The sequence below is a fragment of the Sylvia atricapilla genome, chromosome 1, assembly GCF_009819655.1.
Source record: "Sylvia atricapilla isolate bSylAtr1 chromosome 1, bSylAtr1.pri, whole genome shotgun sequence".
Lineage (NCBI taxonomy): Eukaryota > Metazoa > Chordata > Aves > Passeriformes > Sylviidae > Sylvia > Sylvia atricapilla.
This window is the reverse complement of record NC_089140.1, coordinates 20,126,491-20,146,536: the sequence shown is the minus strand read 5'-3', so window position 1 is coordinate 20,146,536 and position 20,046 is coordinate 20,126,491. Positions and strand designations below refer to the sequence as shown.

Genomic DNA, 20,046 nt, shown 5'->3' with positions numbered 1-20,046 from the left:
CTTTGTACAGACAAGTTAGGAAAGCATTATATATGATTCTTTATCTTTCAGACTATCAACTCACCAATGATGGATGGATTATATATGAAAATAAGCAGTACTATTTCAGCAAAGAACATGTCCATATGGAAGAAGCACGGAGAATTTGTCAGAAAAACTTTGCAGATCTTGTTGTCATTGAGAAAGAAAGCAAAAGACGATTTCTATGGCAATATGTAAGCAGAAAACCTGTTAAATATGGTTGCATTTTGAAGCAGAACAGGTGAAAAAATACAGAGAACATACTAAATATTTATCAAGGCTGGAGTCCTGAGCTTTTTAGAGCAATAGATTTGTTCAGGACCTGTAAAAAATTACTATTGTTTTTAAGAGGTAGAGGAAAATGGCATGCAACTATTAAAGGTGCAGCAAAGGATAGTTCAGGCCCAGGTTGCTTATGTTTTCTAATATATGTATTGTTCAGCATAGTGATAATTGCTTTCCTGTCCAGTGGGTTCCTCACTCCAGGATGTTCCACATATCTCTGTTGCCTGCTTGAAACCTAAGTCTGAACTTAAAATATTCTTATGTGGGGCTCAAATTCCAAATAAAAAGAAAATGGAAATATCACAGGCATGGTTAATCAGATTTCAGATTTTTGCTTAACATTGAGGAACAGTTTAGAGCTTAACTTCACTTACTTTTATTTTAGATCTACACAAAACACAGAGGAAAATCATATTTTATTGGCTTAGTTGTCAGCTTTGATCAGAGATTCAGGTGAGTAAAGAAAAACTGGTAATGGACAACAAATGATGGTAATTTCATCTCACCCAGGGAGCATTTCTCTGTGCTTTAATTTTACAAGTTAAAACTGTTGTGCAAATGACTTCTGGATAGTTTTCAGGAGGTGTCTCAGATCCAAAGTGTTACATTATTCTGTATTTAAGCAGAGAAATTATTTTTCCTTTCACATTTAGGAGAGTAAACCAAATAAAAATTCATGGCTAAGATGCAGCTCACTTAATGCCCTTACAATGCAACTGCAACCCTGCATAAGTAGTGAGAAGAAGCAGCTAATTTTAAGATGTTATTTACCTGATCCACTTTTGACATCAACCTAAGGGTGAGATTTACCCTTACCAGATCTCTAATGTCTACAGAGAAAGCCCAAGAGGTTTTAAAAAAATATATATATGTAAGAGTTAAATCAAATTAACCCCAAGTGGTTCAAGTTATGTGAGCTGGAAGCAAGAAGCATAAGCAGCATCTACTCCAATAACTGACTGAAATTTCTGGCATAAAACTTGTTTTAACATTCTTTTTGTAGAAGACTCTCAGGGGAACACCTTTCTGGGATGTGAAGGGTGTCCACACTCTGCCTTGAATGTGGTAGTAACAAAGAGATGAGAGCAGCAGCAATGCTGTGGCTACGTCCTCTGCAGGATATGCAGAGCCTTTGCCTTTGTCACTGCTAATACCTTGCTTAGCCCTCTGCCCCCTCTGATTGCTGACATGTCTGCTGGCAGCCACTGTCCCCTTGTTTCTTCCAGATGGCTGGATGACACCCCAGTGAATTATGTTGCCTGGGCTCCAAATGAACCTAATTTTGCAAATAATGATGAAAACTGTGTGATAATGTCAAAAGATTTTGGTGAGTAAAACAGCAACAAGAAACATTTGGGTAAAATTTAGCATCAAAATCCAAACTTTTTTGTACATATTCCAATTTGAGGTTACCCCACAAAGGGGTAGCTCAACAATATTGACATTTTTTCATAACATGCTCAAATTTGAAACTGTGTCATCACTCTTAGGAAAGAAACATATTGCAGAGGAAGGAGGAGTATATTTGGGTAAATGTGTTTCATTTGTGGTTTATGAATGCCATCTGAGCTTGACTGCTGTAGTGGTTGTACAAGAGTTTTTCTTTATTCTGTAATCTTTACAACAATTATCTGTATTCCATTTCTTTACAGGCTTTTGGAAAGACATAAATTGTGCTGTGAAAAATGCCTTTATCTGTGAAAGGCACAACTCAACTTACTCAGGATTTGCTCCTACGGTTCTTCCATCTCTGGGAGGATGTCCTGAAAGTTGGCTTTTGTTTAACAATAAGGTACAGTAAGATATCTCAGCCATATTTAGCAGATATTTTCTAGGTGAAGAACACAACTATCCTTTTTATCTCATTAAATAAATTCTATCTCTTTCTTTAATTACCAATTTACTAAGAAGTATGCTGGTTAGCAGTGCAGTGAATTTTCAGGTTGGCAAATTTGCGGCTAATTAAAAAAGAAAAGGTGATTTGAATGAGTGAAATTATAATTTTTGTAAATGTCAGTGTGCCTTTAGCTGCAGTTACTTATCTAGTTTCTGGATATTTCTGCTTATTTTACATGTACTTACTGCATGGAAATCCTGATCCCTTATCCTTATCTGTAAATGTAACCCTGTTTTTCTGAGTAACAAAGAGGAAAAAATGAAAGGTCACACTTTTCATAAGTCATCGGCCATCACAGCATCTCATCTTAAGCTGAGTAACACAAACAGCAATAAATGTCAAATCAAATATAAAAGACAAGCAAGCTTTGCTTTCTGCTAAGTTAAGCAAAAAAAAAAAAAAAAACTGGACATATGAACTTTTAAAAAACCACGACAAACAAAAAAAAACACAGAGGAAAACCACAAATCAATTCCACAATGCAACCAATAAGAAAAGTTTTTATGCATTCAAAGCGCATGAAGAGGGAGGAGCCATGTCTTCTGTCCCTCAGAAGATAAAAAAAAAAATACTTTACACTGGTATTCAGGGAAAACACTCATTCAGAAAGGCACTTCTTCCTGACACTGTTCCATCATGTGAATTCTCACATGAGTTGAGGTTTTAGCACTCCACTTGTGGTATATAATTGAAAAAACTTGACTTGAAAGATTATTACCTGCTCCAAATTATGTCCACAATCAGGAAGCAGTTCCAGCCCCTCAAAATTTCTACTTTTCAGTAATTAAATTCCTCAAAAGCTTTTGGCAGTTGTCTGCTCTTTCCCAGCAGTGACCCCACACAATTAAGTACTGTGCACATAACACTGGGATTGGCTGGGTCTCCTTGCTGACTGACAGTATTTGTGTTTCAGGAGATCCCCCATCTGCAGCTCTTCTGGTGCAGGGACTGGCACAGAATTAGTCCAAATCAATACTTTAATATTCTTTGACACCTGAAACTGTCTAATCCTTTGCTCTCTCTCCACAGTGTTATAAAATATTTGGATCCAGAGAAGAAGACAAACTAACTTGGCACTCAGCAAGAAGTGTTTGTAGAGAATTAGGGGGAAATTTGGCCTCTATACACAATAATCAAGTGCAAGGTATGACATGTGAGCCTTACAGCACTTTGTATGAAGCCACATATTTCACCATCTAAGGATGAGGCTGAACCTACCTCCAGACCTAAATAGCATAACCTCTGAAGGAAGACCTGGAGGTGTTTGAACCACAGGGAAGACTGGAGTGAGATATCATAAAACTTCCCGAGTTTAGGCAAATGTCTTATGTGGAAGGAATAGAATAATCTGTTCCACATGGTCTTGGAAGACGGGGTAAATTGTAATAGTCACAAAATGCTCACAGATATTCAAGTCAGACATTAAAGAGACATCCATCAGAAATTACATATCTGCAGCTGATGCTACCTTGGGAAAGACAATCCCTTTGAAGTTGCTTCTGGCTCTGATTTATATAATATTTCCTAGAAGCCTAAATAATTTTTATCAAAAAATGTTTTTTCTTTTTTTCCCCCTCTTTTTTTCCCCTGAAATCAAACTGCTTCGGTTTGATTACCCATTGTAATTTTTCTTTTTTACCGTTAGCTCATAGCTTAACAATACTGAGGTTGGTATTTCCAATATATTTAGAAGATGATTGGTTGTTGTTTTATTTGTAATTTGATTTGCATGGAATTTGAAGAAAGGAAACTCCTCAGGGGTTTTTTTGTTTTATTTTTTTCATCTATTTTCTATCAGCTTTTCTTACCTTCCACCTAAAGGATGTTTCCGGCGAAACATGGATTGGGCTGAATGACATAAACAGTGAGGGTACCTATCTTTGGACAGATGGAAGTGTTTTTGACTATTCAAGGTGGGCCCAAAGATTCCCACTCAGAGATGGATTCACAGTGGTTGACTGGAAGTATATTACAATAGAGGTAAATAGAAAAATAATCAGAAAATGAGTAACATAAATTACTTAATGTTTGAGAAACCAATCTGACTTCTGTCTCAGCTAAGATCTGATGTTTAATAGATTAAAGCAGAAGGGAACTGAAATTTCAAAGATCAGATTTTCAAAGTAAATGAGTAATTTTTACTCAGAAATTAACAGGACTATATAGAATTTATGCTTACTCTCATTCCTCTGTCAAAGTCTAGAAATGCAGAAAAGGAATCTTTACTGCTAAAATTAAACTTTTTATAATTATATTTTACTGAAAATATTCAGTGTTAGTAGTTGTGATTTTTATTCTGGTTTATTGTTTATCCTTGTGTGATGTGAATCCAAATGAAACTTCAAAAAATTCAGTACAGATTACCATTAACTCCATAGTAAAAATAACTTCAATACATTCCAAGGAATTTTAATAAACTGACAAAAGTTCTTGTAGCAATCTGCCAATGGAAGTACATTTGCGTAAGATATATACTAAAATGCATTTTATTTCCAACAAGCAATACATGAAAAGAGCCAGAAAATTGGAAAAGAAACTTTTTTTCTCCTCACACCTATTTCTATTATTTTGATGGAAATTTTGCACTTTATCAGCAACAATTCTATTTTTTATTTTTTTCCCTAGACTGATTGCATTATAATGACAAAAAGATCTGTAGATAAGGCAGGATTATGGGAAAATACTGGCTGCGAGCATAATAAAAGCTATATTTGCCAGATGGACAGTGGTAAGTTTTATCTTTCACTTTTTATTTTTGTTAAAAGTCATTTATTGACCAATCCAACCCTTATGACTCAGAGAAGCTGACCTCGCCTACTCTGCAGACATCCACACCTATATCAGGTGCCTGGCATGTAGACACTGAAGACAGGATTCACCTTCTTAATCATAAGAAAAATGCCCAAACCAGGTTCCTAGAAGGTCTATGCCTTCAAAATTTGTATTTTCTCAAGTAACAGAAAAGTGTAGTCATCTGTGCTTTACCCAGCTATCACAGATGTAGGTGCCTGAATGCAGTTATTTTGTAAGTACAATACAAAACGACAAATCCCTCAGTGACCTCCAGCTGGGGGTTAACCGAGGCCAATTAAACTGATTAGTTTGCTCATCAGTCTCTAGCAAGGCCTTCATATCACAAGAACAGCAACAGTCAGAAGGGCAAAAGTTGCAGTTTTCTTCCTGAGGCCTTAGGGTGGGAGGCACATCCGGAGCACAGCTACCCTGCAGAGTCTGCAGAAACAGAAAACAGGGAACTGCTGAGCAGCAAGATAAAATAGAGGAAGAAGCCACAGCTGGGTGAGATGATTCACAGCTCTGTCCTCTGCAAGTGGAGAAAGCTGCATGAGGATGGCACTAGCAAAAACAATTGCCAGGGTGTCCTCAACAATAACTGAACACAAAGTTTATGTCTTGTCTTCTGACCACATCACTAGCTCTAGGCTCTTGCCTTCTACTTCTGCATTTGTAATTATAGGTAGAAACACAGTTTCCTTCTTCGCTTCATCCTACAAGGGAAAGATGTAGCAGCAGCATGGTCATAAAATTTGCTTAGAAAGAAATTATTTTGGGACTGAAGTTGTGTGGAGATCCTTCCTGTGCTCATGCCTGGGAAAAACTTCACCTTCACTGAGGTGGGGGGACATGGAGAGCCCTGGGGAGGATCATGGTGGAACCAGTATTCATGTAATTTCATCTGGGCAGTCTGTGTCTATAGATACACACAGCTCATGCTCTGCCTCTCTGTAATTCCTGAATGTGTTTTTACACCATAGTTTAAAATAATCCAAATCACCATTAAAATAAATCTCTTTGGTCTTATGTAAGAACTGCTGTTACTTGATGCTTGGGCTGCCATGCTATATTCATCCGTTACTCAAAATTACTATCCAGCAGCTAGTAATTTTTCACAATTTTTCTCTTCCTTTCAAATTTGTACCTCTTTCCTACAGTGCCTGAACTATTTCACCCCACAAGTGCTCCAGATTCCAATTTTGTCCATTATGATAACAGCAGCTATTTAATCATTCCTTCTAAAATGAATTGGGAAGAAGCAAGAAAAGCATGCAAGGAGAAGTCTTCAGAGCTTGCCAGCATTTTTGATTATTACAGTAATATATTCTTGCAGCTGCAGGCAGTGCAGTATGGAGAGGCCTTATGGATTGGGCTCAAAAGCAGTGTGGTAAGATCAATAAATTTATAGTTGGTAAAGTTAAATGCTGTTACTATTAGAAGGAGATTTGTAGCATGCACAGATTTAGAGACCTAAGACTGGTGGATAGTCTCACATTTTTTGACTTCATTGATCTTAAATAATTAAACTCCATTTCAGGCAATGGAGAAGGAATGACAACCTTTGGCAGTGCTGGACTCTCTTTACTAGTTCTGTGTGAATCTTGAAAACTTAGGTAAAAATACATGGTAAACTTTCAGATGGCCATTTTAGGACAGGTGGTCCCAGCTCAAAGGGTCCAAGATGGTCAGTGGGGCTAGTGCCTCATGGTCATTGGCAGCTGTACCTTTTACATCACATTTTGGTTCAGAAAGATTCACAGGCCAAACCACGCACCTTTGAACACATACTCCTTGTTATATCTGCTAAACCCCAAAGGTTAAAATCAGTAAAAGCAATACTGTACCCGAAGTAATGACTACTGTGATCTTTGTACGGGAACATTTGAGTGGCAATCAGTCTTATCACCTCTGTGACTGATAGGCTAATTGAGCTTCAGCTTTCCTACTGAATATGCAGTTGCTAAATGCACTTAACTTTCATGTTTCTATTGCATTGTTCTTTGATATGACTAAACTACCTTAATAACAAAAATGAACTTTTTCATCAGTAATAATCATCTTAGCTATTCATTTTTTTACTAGTTATGATTCCACACTGATGTATAACATAGCAAAACATGTCTGAAATTGAGTATCCCTAGGGATGCTTGCAATAAGTACTGTGTAAAAATAGCATTTCCAGTATTATGATGCAGTGACAGTCTGATAAAGCCCCTCAGAAGGCTACATTGTCTGAAAAAATGAACTTGTTGCTGAACAATACACATTTCCTCTATTCTAACAGTGTCATAAATGCTCACATAAGCGATGGGTAGTTACCAACCTTAAAATAATTCCTTCCATGTGCACAAGTCCATAGGGCATCTCTACCCAAACCAAAATAATGGTGTTTAAGTCCACTTGATATCAAAGTTGGTTGTTTTTAGTCACAGCAATATGATTTAGAAAACAGCAAAATTCCATTTTGATCAAGCTCGAATGACCAGATTTTCCTCACGTACTTATAAACAAGATATCCTTGATCTTGCAGAGTTAAGCTTTGCAGTTCTTCCTGTTCCCCAGGCAGTGAGTGACCTTGCCTTGATGATGCCAAGCCCAGTATGACCTTGTGTACCTGGCATCTCCCTTGACACAGCTAGACACTGGAGAGAGATGCCATCTTATCTCCCTCTTCTTAATGACAGCAATATATTGTCTGTGTCTTTTTGCTTTTCCTTTTAACTCTTCTAATTCCTCCTGGGAAAGAAAAACGGGGAGGAGGAAAGACTAAACAAACACTCAAGAATTCCTGCTCAATGTATTTCTTTTTTGCTTCTTAAAAAGTAATCATTTTCTCAGGTTCCTCATAGTGAGAGCTGCAGCTTACTCCTGAATGTTTCTCCTCAAAACTGATGGAGCTTAGAGTCCTTGTTTTATAGCCAACTCTGAGACCCGTTCCCACCTGAGCTTTCCACAGGTTTCATGTTCTTACAGTCTTGCTGTTTTTAATGGAGATCTGACTCTTCTAGGATGGAAGAGTCAGTGCTTAAAGCACTGTCTGACAAGGACTGAGTCCTCAGGGAGCATTATTTAGCCTTCAAAACACTTCCATGGGCTGTTCCATCATGGAAGACATACTGCTGTGTCTGGTTTTTATGCTACTGGGTCCTGATTCACCAGTAATTTAACAGTTCTAGTACAGATACACAAAGACCTGCCTGTACCACTTTGAAATGTGCTTCTATGTAATTGTATTTAGCTGAAACAGCAGATGAGAGTTTAGAGCAGTTATGTCAAATGTCTGTTTCAATTTTAGAATTATGGATATTATAGATGGACCAGTAAAATGAAAGTAAGTTTTTCTCATTGGGACTATGGAGAACCAAAAATGAGAATAGCCTGTGTCTATTTAGCACGCTCTGGGGCCTGGAAAACAGCACGTTGTAATGAGAAACATTTTCCTGTCTGCAAAAAAACTGAGGGTAAGCAATGACAATGACTTTTGGTTTTATGGCAGAAACCTTGCTTTATCTGCTCTGACTGAATCACAAAGTTCTAAGTATATATGAAAGAAAAACAAGGCTGATTCTGTAATGTCAATACCTTTATTTTGCATGAAAGTTTTATTTTGATGGAGTTGGCATTCACCAGCCAAGATCTTGCCATTTTACTGGACTGGAGTGATAGCTGCCATGGGAACAGGCAGACAGATCACAGAGATGTGGGAACATTTCACATTGAGTCTATAATTTAAATGCTTTGCTGACAGAGGTTTTATGGGAAGGTCTGTAATCAATGAAGTCCACTGAGTATAAATTTCATTTCTTCAACATATACGCATCATTCCTACACTGGTTGTTACTTCACTGCTATTAGATTCCAAAAACTGGATACAGGAGTAAGAGTTCTATCTGTTAAAAAAGGGACTGTTATCATCCCCCCAAAAAGTTCATACTTCATAGGGTTTCTATGGGTAGCACTGAGGAATACTACAGAGTAAAACTACAGGCAAACTTCAGGATGGGCCTTGGCTTTTCTGCTTTCTCGTTTGTGTTAGAGGAACATCTGTTTGCTCTAGTGACATAAACTTAACAGAAATTTCAAAATTTATTTGGGGATTTTGGATTTGTTTTTGTTTTGGTTTTGCTTTATGTTGGGTTGGGGATTTTGTGGTTTGTTTTTTTTTTTATTTGTTGTTTTTTTTTTAATTTTTTTACACCATGCTCCGAACTTCACAGCTGTTAATCTGCAACTTTTGTTTTAAAAACACAAGTACTAAGTGACAATGTTGCCATTTCTTTCCATAATGTCACTGCTTGTAGGAAAATGAGGGGTTACTACCTAAATATTCAATGAGTCTCACATTATTCCATGCTTTTTCAGATATAAAGTACTCAGGAATTTTATGTAAGGATTGTTATTTTGAGGAAAATATTAAATAGGAAATTTCTATTATATGATATTTCATTTAAAATAAACCTTATTTGAACTTCTTGAGAGTTTGGGAGTTTTCTAGGAGTGTTTTTTCTGCTTTTTAATGCTTCTTTTATTTATATAAATTTGTTGGACATAGCAAAATAAACTAAAAGCAAAATCATTGAACACTCAAATATCCTTGAGGCAGTCCAAGTTTGATTTTGTTAGTAACACAGAAGAGCACAGGTTCACACTGAGTCATCCTCCCACAGCTGACCAGTCCTGATCCTCACTGTCACTCTTAGACACTAATAATTCTAGCATTGTGTGCCAAAGAATACTCTAAATTCTTTTAAGAAAAGGTGGTTTAATATTTGATTTCATATATGAAGAACTGTAATCCTTAGTGAATTAAAGCATTTATAATATCTCATTTCTTCTAGATGTAGTTCCTTCTGATCCCCCCCAGGATATTGGACAATGTCCTGAATCTGATCACATATCTTGGATTCCTTTCCGAGGCCACTGCTACAACTTCAATGCCAATGAAATGAGCTGGGCTCAGTCTGTGACTCAGTGCATTCAATCAGGTAATGATTTTTTTATACCCAAATATAGAACTTCAATCTTGAAGTTAAAAACAAGTCTTGGAAAAAAATCTTGAAAAGTAATAATGCAAAATCTGCAAGCGTTAAAAATAAGTAAAAAAAAGTCTCATTTATTTTTTATTGTTATGTGCTTTTCAGCACAACCCCCTGTTGAATTTAAGGTGATTTCCTTGTTTTATTCTTCCAGCTGTGTTTGTTTCTTGTTATATTTCTTCCTTCACAAATTTTCTCCTTTTAGTAGTATCTTAAATTTTATGTGATTTGAAAAAACCCATTTGTTTCTGGCCTTCTCTTTTCTTTTCCATATCTTTCTACACAATAGGCGAAGTATCATAATAACAAACACCGATTTTTAACACAGGCTGTATGATCCAAAAGGGGTTGATCCAAAAGGGGTTGCATGTGCTGCCTGGTAACCCTTGCTCTGTCAGCAAGGCCTCCTGGCAGACTGCAGAGCCCAGGGAGGGAAAATGCTTCCCTCCTTCTCCTTGGAGACATCTGTTCCTGGCCAAAACCAGAAACAGTACCTTGGCACTCTTTCACCTTTGCTGCTGAGTCACCAACTATCTCATCCATGTCTCAGGAGGCCAGGAAAGAGAAAATAAATGGATCCTTTTTTTCATATCTTTTTAGATCCTCTTAGCCCTCTTACTCTACCACCAATTCCACATAAATTAATACATCAGTTTGAACTGCAGATTTGTTTGTTGCGCAGTATTTCATACTACATATTTTTCTGTTAAACCATGAAGAACAAATAAATAATACTCATAATTCCTATGAACAATATCATCCAATCACTTGAAAATATAGTGCACTTTGCCTGGTGTTTAAAAGTCGTGACCTTCACTGTGCTTTTTTGTCTTTCCCTTCAGACATCTCTCACTGTCTGTGCTGTTCCCCTAGAGCTGGACACTACCTTGTGGTCTCTATTTAAATTCTTTTCTCCCTATCAGCAGGAGAGGTATTTTATTAACCCTAACCTGTCTCAAAAGCTGTAACTATGTTGAGGATGTCTCAAATCGTCTTCTGTTGATTATTTTACAGGTGGTGTGTTGACTTCTGTAGAAGATGTGGATGAATCAAACTTTTTAATAGAACATGCAGATTTATATGCAAGCAAGACAAGTGGCTTTTGGATAGGAATATACAGAAATGTAGATGGTAACTATTTAAAGTTCTATAAATAATCATAAACAGATTTTATGGAAAAATATTATTAAAATAAATAGGTTTTAAGCAACCAATTGAAGCAGAGTAGGACTTCAGACCTGAGTCCTCTCTGAGGTTGTCTCCTATTCCTGGTCTCTGAGAAAGCTTCTCCTGTTGGGGCAAAAGTCCTGACTGGCTCTCATCTTCTCTTGGCTGGTGAAGACTCACGTGCAACCTGTGGGAGTCCAGCCAGAGCCCACAGCATCAAGCTCTCCTGTGATTCTGTACTGAAAAAATTAGGCTTCTTGCTAAAGTGTACTGTAGAAAACACGCATCTGGAAGAAAACACTGTCATCAGACTACAAGTTTAACTTTAGATTATTTTCAGCCCATTGAAACATCAAAACTTTTTTTTTGAGTTTATTAAAAAGAAGTTTTAATTTTCAATAAATGTGTGTTTATTACAGTATTACAGTATTTACAGCATTACAGTAAAAACTTCGTGATTTTCATTGAGTGCTGCTGAAATAACAATTTAGAATTTTTTCCTAAAAAGCCTGAATTTAGCTTTTTTCAGTTTGAAACTTTTATATCCTATGCAAACATATGGAAAAACAGAAATTGAAATGAAATTATGACCGATAAATCTGCAAATCATAATTTGGGAAAGCAATTATATTTTTTTTGAGATGAGAATCAAATGAGATAAAACGCATCAAAAAAACAGCTACAGATGGAATTTCTGAAGAAAGTTGTATTGGTTTATTAGGCTGAGTAAAGTAATACTATACCAAAATTCACTAAGGTGAAGACCTTTCCTGTGGATCTATTAGTATTGATACTAATTAATCTGATTCGTTTGTGTGTTTGCCACATCAGGGCAGCTGCTTTGGCAAGACAACAGTGCCTTAGACTTTGTGAACTGGGGTGAGGGGCAGCCCTCGGGGAACGAGCTGGATTTCTGTGTGGAGCTGTCTGCAGCCACTGGCCTCTGGAGTGTCCTGCCTTGCTCTTCCCAAAAGGGCTTGATTTGTAAGAAACCAAAGAGTAAGTGACTACTTTAATATTCACTTTTTCTACTTATGGTTTTATTTCAATAGAAATAGCACCAAATGAGCATTACAAAAGGCTGACAGAAATGTTTCAATGTTCAGAGGAAAACACTAAGAATTATTTTTTCGTTTGCCCTATTTATGATTTCTTGCTTCATGATCTCAGGTTTCCTCACATTCTGTGAGGAATTTCCAATTAATAACTGAAAATCATAAATATTTCCTGAAAAAAAAAAATCAAACTTCTTTATTGTTTTGTTCCCCTCCAACATAAACACTTTTTTTTTTTTTTTTTTTTCTTTTTCTTTTGAAATTCCTATTTACTCTCTATGGAACAAGAGTGGCATCAATAATTTGCTATTCTTCCTCTTGCTGTACTATGATACATGCTGTTCCAGCAAGAGATGGATGAAGCAATTCGAGTTAAATAGGAGCGGAAGTGCGATCCAGAGAGCATATAGTGACCTTTGAAGAGTAGAAGTCTTTTGGTTAGCTTTTTTTTTTTTTTTTTTTTTTTTTTTTTTTTTTTTTTTTTTTAATATTGTGTTTCTCTATAACTGAGCACCATCTGCTTTAGTCAGGAAGTAAAAATATCGGAATAGTGTGAGCCAAGCAACCATGTGGTATTTCAAAGTTTAACTGTTAATTCTGCAAAAAGGTCCAGTTTCCTGCCCTGTTTCACAACCCCAAGGTTCAGGATGTTTCTGAGGTTCAGTCCTTTCCCCCACCAAAGCAAACCTGCAGCTGGCGGCAGAAGCAGCAGTCACAGCATTGTTCACAGCACGTTCTCGAAAGGAAAAGTCTGCCTCTTCTAGGACAAAGCCTAGTTTTCTCTGCAGGCAACAGACACCACCGACTAATAGTCCTGAATGACAGACTGACTGTCACCACCCGCTTTATCTGACGGGTTTGACTGTGAGAGGCTCTGATGCAGAATGCCAAAGCACTGAGGCTATTCCCCGGCACCGGCTTCTCCAGCAGAACGGCGCTAACAACCCGATATTATTCCATTACAGCCCGCTCTGCGCCCTTTCAAGAGTCAGATTTAAGAGCTGGCTTTCCCTCCGTGCTCGCAAACCCGCCCGAGCCCAGCGCAGGCCCGGGGCAGGGGCAGCAGCCCGGGGCAGCCCGCCGCTGGTGTCGGGACCATCGCCCCGCGGGGAAAGCCTCGCCCACGGCGCCCTCTGGGAACAGCCGGGAAAAGAGCCACAGGAGAGCTCGGGTTGCCGCCTGTAATTATAGACGCAAATAAACCGTGGTAAAATAAGACCTGCTGGGCCTCAAAAGAATTGTGTGTGATACAGGAAAGCTCAGCTGTCCTCAGCAGCCGATCAGGTTTTCCCAGTCTTCACAAGAAACAGAGCCGGTGAAAAGGGCAAGATTAATTCATCGGGGAGAAGAGAGAGTCCTATTAAAACAGTCAGAAACTACAACTGCTTAGCTTGGAGACATCCTGGTTATTACAAAAGAAGCAAGAAGGACGATCTAATATGTAAACCATTGCAGTTTTATTGAAGGGAATATGGGGTTAAAAATCTTTCACGCCTTTTCAGGTCTCCTAATTTAGCAGATGTGTTTCCAGAAGTGATCATGATGTGCAGGTTACCAGATCATTTGCTACCATGAAACTGTCAGGAAGAAAATGTGACCTTTCTAGATTTTGACTAAACATTTGTCTTTATCTTTGACAGCTATTCTTAAAGCAGCTGGAAATGTGGAAGGTAGGATTATTCCCTTCCAAATAATTCCAAAGATACATGCTTAAATTTAATATTATTTATTGTGTATATATATGCACACACATATATATATGAGCTTAATTTCTTTAACTGCCACTGAATTCTTTCCCAGCCTAATTTATCAGTACCTGCAAGACCCTTAGAGAACCCCAGAATAATCAAATGCTTCAGTAAATTGATCACCCCTCTCTGGTCCTCCTTTTACAGATGTATGAAAAAGACTGACACAGAGACATTATAATAGATTTTCTGGCTGGTAATTAAGGGAGAAATTTTAATTTTCAATGGTCTTATATTTATTTGTGGGTACTGTTGATTCATTTCTAATCACTTTTTATTTATTTACAGATGCCAAAAAGGACAAAGCCAGTGGTCACCTGAATATGTGGATAGTACTTCCTCTGGTCCTCATAATTTTATTGGGAGTGGGCTTCATGATTTATTTCTTGTTCAAGATCCAAACTGGAAATGGAACTGGAAGAGAGATGAGGTGGGGCAGCAGGCAGCTGCAATACAGCCCTCCCATAACTGCAGGGGACAATGGAAGTGATGCTACCAATGACAAAGAAAAAAATGAACATAGTGTTGTCTGATGGGTTAACACAGCTAAACTAAATGGTTAAGCTGAAAAAAATATAGCTGAACTAAAGGAAACCTTCATCTCTCTTAGGCGCATGTAATTTCTACTATGAAGTAGCATTGGCAGTTACTCCTTTGGTAAAGATTAGGAACTATTGCTGTATGTTCCTCAATAAATGCTCTCAGGTATTTATTCACTTAGTTCTGTACAAAATGGCTAATTAAGCAAGCATGGAAAATAACAGAAATAGGGAGAATTTAGATTTAAAAGATATGGGTCACTTATTTAGGTATGTGTGACAGCATCACATACAGAGCGAAGACTAACACTGAGCACTTCTTGCAGAGCACTCAGCACTAATGCCTGCACTTTGAGAGTATCTCATTATACTATTCTGAAGCATGCACACTGCTATTGTAGTGGTGTTTGGAATAAGCAGAGATTTATATGAATTGTTTGTCCCCATTGCTACCCTTGTCTTATATTTGTGTAAAGCAAAAATATCATCCTTGTGATAGTATTATAAGTGAAATGCAAATACTTTTTTCATGGCTTCAAGTTGTATTTTGCAAAATAAATAAATCTTGTGTATATAGTCCTATTCTATGACTTTGAATGTGTTTTATCAATTATGAACATGAGACTATATCAATAAATTATCTATATATTACACAATAAGATTTCAGTATTTAATTAGTATTTGGAGGTGATATATGATTTGTTGATCTAATGAGTTTTCTTCCTTAAAAATGAGGCTGACAGGAAGAGACACAAAAATATGAACAAGGCGTATGACGAAAAAAAGCCATAAATAAACTATAAAATAAAGTAGTTGCCAAATAAATTTTGGAAGAATGCATTCCTGGTTTTATTCCACTTGATCACTCATTTTAGGGTAGCTTTGCATACTATCCTCTACCTCTTTGATGAATGGACTGATAACTGGGCACTATGTCCATGATTCAGGCCAGTAAAAGAGTGGGGCACAAAACAGTGCCTTGCTAGGGAAATGTTTCAGATGTTTACTGAGATGTTTAAGTTTTCTAGGAATTCTCTGTCATCTATGACATTCTGAAGAAAAAAGATCTCAAGGATATCTGGGAATAACAAACCTTTAGAAAGAGCAGAAGAACTGCATAGATGTTACATGACATTCGATTGACAATTTGTGGATATGACAATTAGACAAAACATATTGCAGAGGATAAGGAATAAAGGCCATTTTTTACTCAAACTACTTTTAATGACAGTCCTCTTGATCTTTCAACTTCTTTTTTCCTCTTCATGTAAGTTACAAAAAATACACTTTTTTTTTGTAAATACTGAACTGCATTCTGTGCTATTTGATGACTAATGATAAAGGTAAAGTAAGTGAAAAGAATAAACAGATTAAAAAATCCAACATAACATCATTATTTAATTTTTTTATATTTTATATTGATATAAATTGATATTGATAACACAACTCCAAGGACTCTGTATTGTGTGAATGAGTTTCTTCCATCTTATTAAGTGATGCTTTGCTCTTGCAGAAAATACTGTCAGATTTGTCTTCATAATAAAGCCAAGAAAAATGAGAGAAAATTTGAAGGGCAATTTCAGTTGAATTTCCTTCCTCCCTTTTTTAAAAAATTACTAAGGGATTGTGCATCATAGCTGTAGTTCATTTCCACTTAATAAATGACTGAAGCCCACTTGTAAAATTTGAAACTATTTCTCTCTCCTTGTCTTATTTATGCTTGGTACAAAGCAAGAATGAAGTACTAAAGTTCATTTGTACTTTATGGATGAAATATTTTTGAAAGGCAGATTTTTTGCCAAAATCACAGAAACATTTGTACTGGTTTTCTAAGATAAATTCACATGAAATAACAGCACACTAGTTCTATTAGCTGATATACCAGGTAGATAAAAAGCAGATGTATGCATAATGCCCAGTTTGTCAAGTCACTGAGCAAAATTAAATTGTCCTGTGTGGATTAATTTTTATACTGAAACAGTCCAAATTGCTCACTGCAGTAAATTAAATCAATATATCTTTTGCAGCAGCGAAGATCGATCTGGCTAAGAAATTTGCATATATTTTTCTCTGAGTTTCACAGGGATATATATATATGACATTTAAGGTACATCCATTTAAAGTGCACTCCCTGCTTCTTTCTCACTGAGGGTCAGAATGTTACAATTCCAGCACAGAGCCAAGAAAGTTCAAAATAATCACTGGAGTGATCTCCAACTGTTTAAACTTTACCGCTTGCATTTGAATGGATGGAAACTTCACTTTCAGATACAAAGTTTGAATTTTGTAATTTTTTATAGATTTCGAAACACCACATGTGACAGGATATTTCCTTATTTAGAGCCCAAGCGTTCTCTTTCAACTAAAAATCTCCAAAACTGAGAAGGAACCAGCACCAACTGATTCTTCAAGGACCTCTACTGCAGCAATTAATTTCATCTCATCTTTTTGTGAATAAGAAGACAGAATGAAAAACTTGACCTTTTCTACAGTTTTAGTTTTCCTCTCATTTGTTCATACTGCTTTTCAGACGCTTGGTGAGTCTATTTTTTCCTATCCCTTGAAAAAGTGGATATGAAAGTGGGCAACTTTGTTGCCTTGCTGGTTTCTCAAGATCTTTAAGATTTTCACATCGCTTTAAGACACTGCATTTTGTATTTTTCCTAATGGGAATGGTCCAGAGATGTTTCCACAAGACAGACGCAGAGTTGTTGATTTACTTTTAAGGAGAGGAGAATATTGAAAATGGGGTAAAGCTGGGAATCAGAAGTCAGGACTGTGTCACATATGTGAATAAAGATTGACTTTTGGGTACAACTTATTTATTGGTTATGTTTGCTACTGTAAAGTGGATGGACTTCACAATATGCTCCATAGTCTTTGTTTATATATGTGGCTGACTCATAAAAAAAAAAGAAAAGGGTAAAGGAATTAGAGTGTTTCATGTGTATCTCCTAGCCTTAGCATGAGATTGTGTGGGATGAGGTGGAACTTGTGGATTGATGTAAGATGTAGCAATGTGGCTGAGAAGAAGACAATGAAAAAAAAATTTAGAAATATATGAGAGTCAAGAACAGCTATGGAATAACCACTACAGCAGTGAGTGTAAAGACGAGAGAAATACTAAGGCTCTGAAGTTGGCCAAAGACAGATCACAGTTCCCTTTTTAAGTATAATGATAATATTCCAAGATGTGTTTTCTTTATCCTCCAGTTCATTAGATTTATGGAGTGCGGTACACATCACAGCTTCCAAAAGTAGACGCTGTTCCATGTAAGCTGTGACAGCACCACCCAGTGCAGAAAGGGGGTCTCTCACCTGCTCTGTGAGCTGGGAACCCAACACAAAAGCAGAAACCTCAGAGTTTCCAGCAAGAATTCTTAATATTAGACCCCAAAATTCTATGAGGGACAATAGCTGGTGCTTAGGGGACTACACTAAGCACTTATTTACTGAACAGTAAGAAATAAAAAAACTTTATAATATTTAAAACTTTTTGCCTAAATGGACAAGGACAGAAGAAACTAAGTGTTAGCTTCAAATTTAGATTTGAAAAAGTGAAACTCTTATATATTACTGTGCTGGTCAAAGTAAGAGAGGGACCTTCTGGAAGAGCTCAAGAACTATTCTTTCTGTTATACCCTGGCAGAATTTCCGAGAGACTTCCTCCTCTGTAAACTACCCAACACTGGCTTGCCCTAACACATGTCCTAAAAGTTTACTTTAGTATGTGTAGGGGTATCTCACTGCCTCTTGTGAGTTATTCTTTCAGATGGATATGGCAGTGATGCTGCATCTCTGTTTCCAGCTGTGAATTTGGGGCACAGAGGGTTGAAGGGCAAAACCTTGCCCTCCTGTTCTATAGGTACTAGAATATTCCTTGTAGTCCAAATTTCAATCCCTCACCCAGAGCCAATGAAAGCTGCATTTTTTTAGAGCATGCAGCTGTTTGCCCAGGAGGACTTGCTTTGTGTGTCACAGCACAGCTGCAGTTCTGGGCAGCCCTTCCCAGCAGGGCTGACTGATCTCGGCTATTACTACCTCAGGCTGCCTATGACCCTTTGGGAGTGCTCACTCTCTTGTGGGCACTCACAGTGCACAGGCATGCAGGCCCACACCTAGAGTATCTATATGCTCTTCAGTGTTTGTCCTTGTGACAAGGTTTGTGATTTATTGTGAGAACTATGTTGACTTCTTATGACAGATGCGTTAAGGAAAGGCAAGGTAACAAGTCACCATTACACGGTTTTTAATCCCAAAAAATCCCCAAACCATATCAAAACATGTAAATTCCAGAAGGACCAAGAGTCACAGAAGTCTCACTCATTAACTCTATCAAGCACAGATGCGACCACATGGAGATGTATATTACAGGAACTGAATCTATAATGCATGAAAGTGATGGCTAACTTCCAAATTTTCAGTGAAGGTCTCCTTTGGAAATCTTGAATGAAATGTCCATTCCAGAAGAAGATAAAATTCCATTATTAGATCACATTTTTGAAGCTGTCTTAAAGTTGTTTGTTTTCTTATTCCTCTGTGTTGTGTTCCCATGTATTTACTGAGCTGTACTTTTCCTTCCCAGAATGAAATGTGTCTTGAAAATACCATTGGATCCTTGTAAAAATTTGCAGCCTCCTGACATGAGTCAGATCAGCATAGAATAACAAGCACATATTTCTCCTCACAAGCTCCCCTTACCATGTGCTCACCCAAACCACTTATTCTGAATGTTTTGTTTTACAGACAAGGAAATATTCTTAATATACAATGAGGATACTAAGTTCTGTTTAATTGCTCAGAGTACTGAGGCAGTCACAACAGCCACTTGCAAGAAAAGCAGTGACTTGCAAAAATTCAGGTGGGTTCCTGATCATCAATTAATGAGCGTGGCATTTGCACAATGCTTGGGAGTGCCCTACAAGAGAAACCAGGCTAAAATTGCTCTGTACCCATGCAACAAGGAAAGTGAATTCCAGAAATGGGAATGCAGAAATGCAACCTTGGCAATCCAAGGGGAAGATTTATTTCTCAGTGCTGGCAGAAAAAAAGAAAATATTGCACTGAAAACAGAGGCAATGGATAAATGGAAGATCTATGGAACCATGGATGACTTGTGTTCTCAAAGCCATGAAGGTAAAGTTTAAAGATTATTTTTGGATGTTTATTGAATTCACTGGCTTGCCATCAGAGAGGGGGTCTTTTGGTTTCTGACCCCCTTAGCCTAGATACCAGCTGTTCCCTCTGAGGCAATGGCGGACTAGAGAATGATTAGTTCACATTTTCAGGCCTGTATCCCTCCATCCTGGAGAAAAAGAGCTTTTTAGGTTCAGACATATGCAAAAAATGTGCATATTTTTTGTTCTTTACTTTTAAAGCAAATGCACAGGTAGGTTTTTTTAATTGTTAGTGTTAATCACTCTTGTCATTAGTGCCTAAAATGGGCAGAAACCAAAGCACAGGAAGTTCTGCTTCAATAAGAGAAAGGACTTCTTTTACCAAGCA

The 20,046-nt window shown here is 37.3% G+C and overlaps 2 protein-coding genes across 2 annotated transcripts in view; both read left to right on the top strand.

Annotated features, from left to right (window-relative positions):
* Positions 1–15,123, top strand: part of LOC136359704 (macrophage mannose receptor 1-like) — a 32,830-nt gene extending 17,707 nt beyond the window's left edge. The window contains exons 16-29 of the mRNA XM_066316581.1: positions 52–215; positions 692–759; positions 1,533–1,633; positions 1,959–2,098; positions 3,233–3,347; positions 4,002–4,183; positions 4,829–4,931; positions 6,154–6,383; positions 8,292–8,457; positions 9,835–9,981; positions 11,047–11,163; positions 12,031–12,198; positions 13,895–13,924; positions 14,291–15,123. Coding sequence (XP_066172678.1) covers positions 52–215; positions 692–759; positions 1,533–1,633; positions 1,959–2,098; positions 3,233–3,347; positions 4,002–4,183; positions 4,829–4,931; positions 6,154–6,383; positions 8,292–8,457; positions 9,835–9,981; positions 11,047–11,163; positions 12,031–12,198; positions 13,895–13,924; positions 14,291–14,535 — 1,976 coding nt within the window. The 3' untranslated portion in view covers positions 14,536–15,123. The remainder of the gene's footprint in view (positions 1–51; positions 216–691; positions 760–1,532; positions 1,634–1,958; positions 2,099–3,232; positions 3,348–4,001; positions 4,184–4,828; positions 4,932–6,153; positions 6,384–8,291; positions 8,458–9,834; positions 9,982–11,046; positions 11,164–12,030; positions 12,199–13,894; positions 13,925–14,290) is intronic.
* A 1,808-nt stretch (positions 15,124–16,931) lies between these two features.
* The window catches only part of LOC136359689 (macrophage mannose receptor 1-like), a 34,603-nt gene continuing 31,488 nt past the window's right edge, over positions 16,932–20,046 (top strand). The window contains exons 1-2 of the mRNA XM_066316559.1: positions 16,932–17,078; positions 19,288–19,677. Of these exons, the coding sequence (XP_066172656.1) occupies positions 17,009–17,078; positions 19,288–19,677 (460 nt within the window). The 5' untranslated portion in view covers positions 16,932–17,008. The remainder of the gene's footprint in view (positions 17,079–19,287; positions 19,678–20,046) is intronic.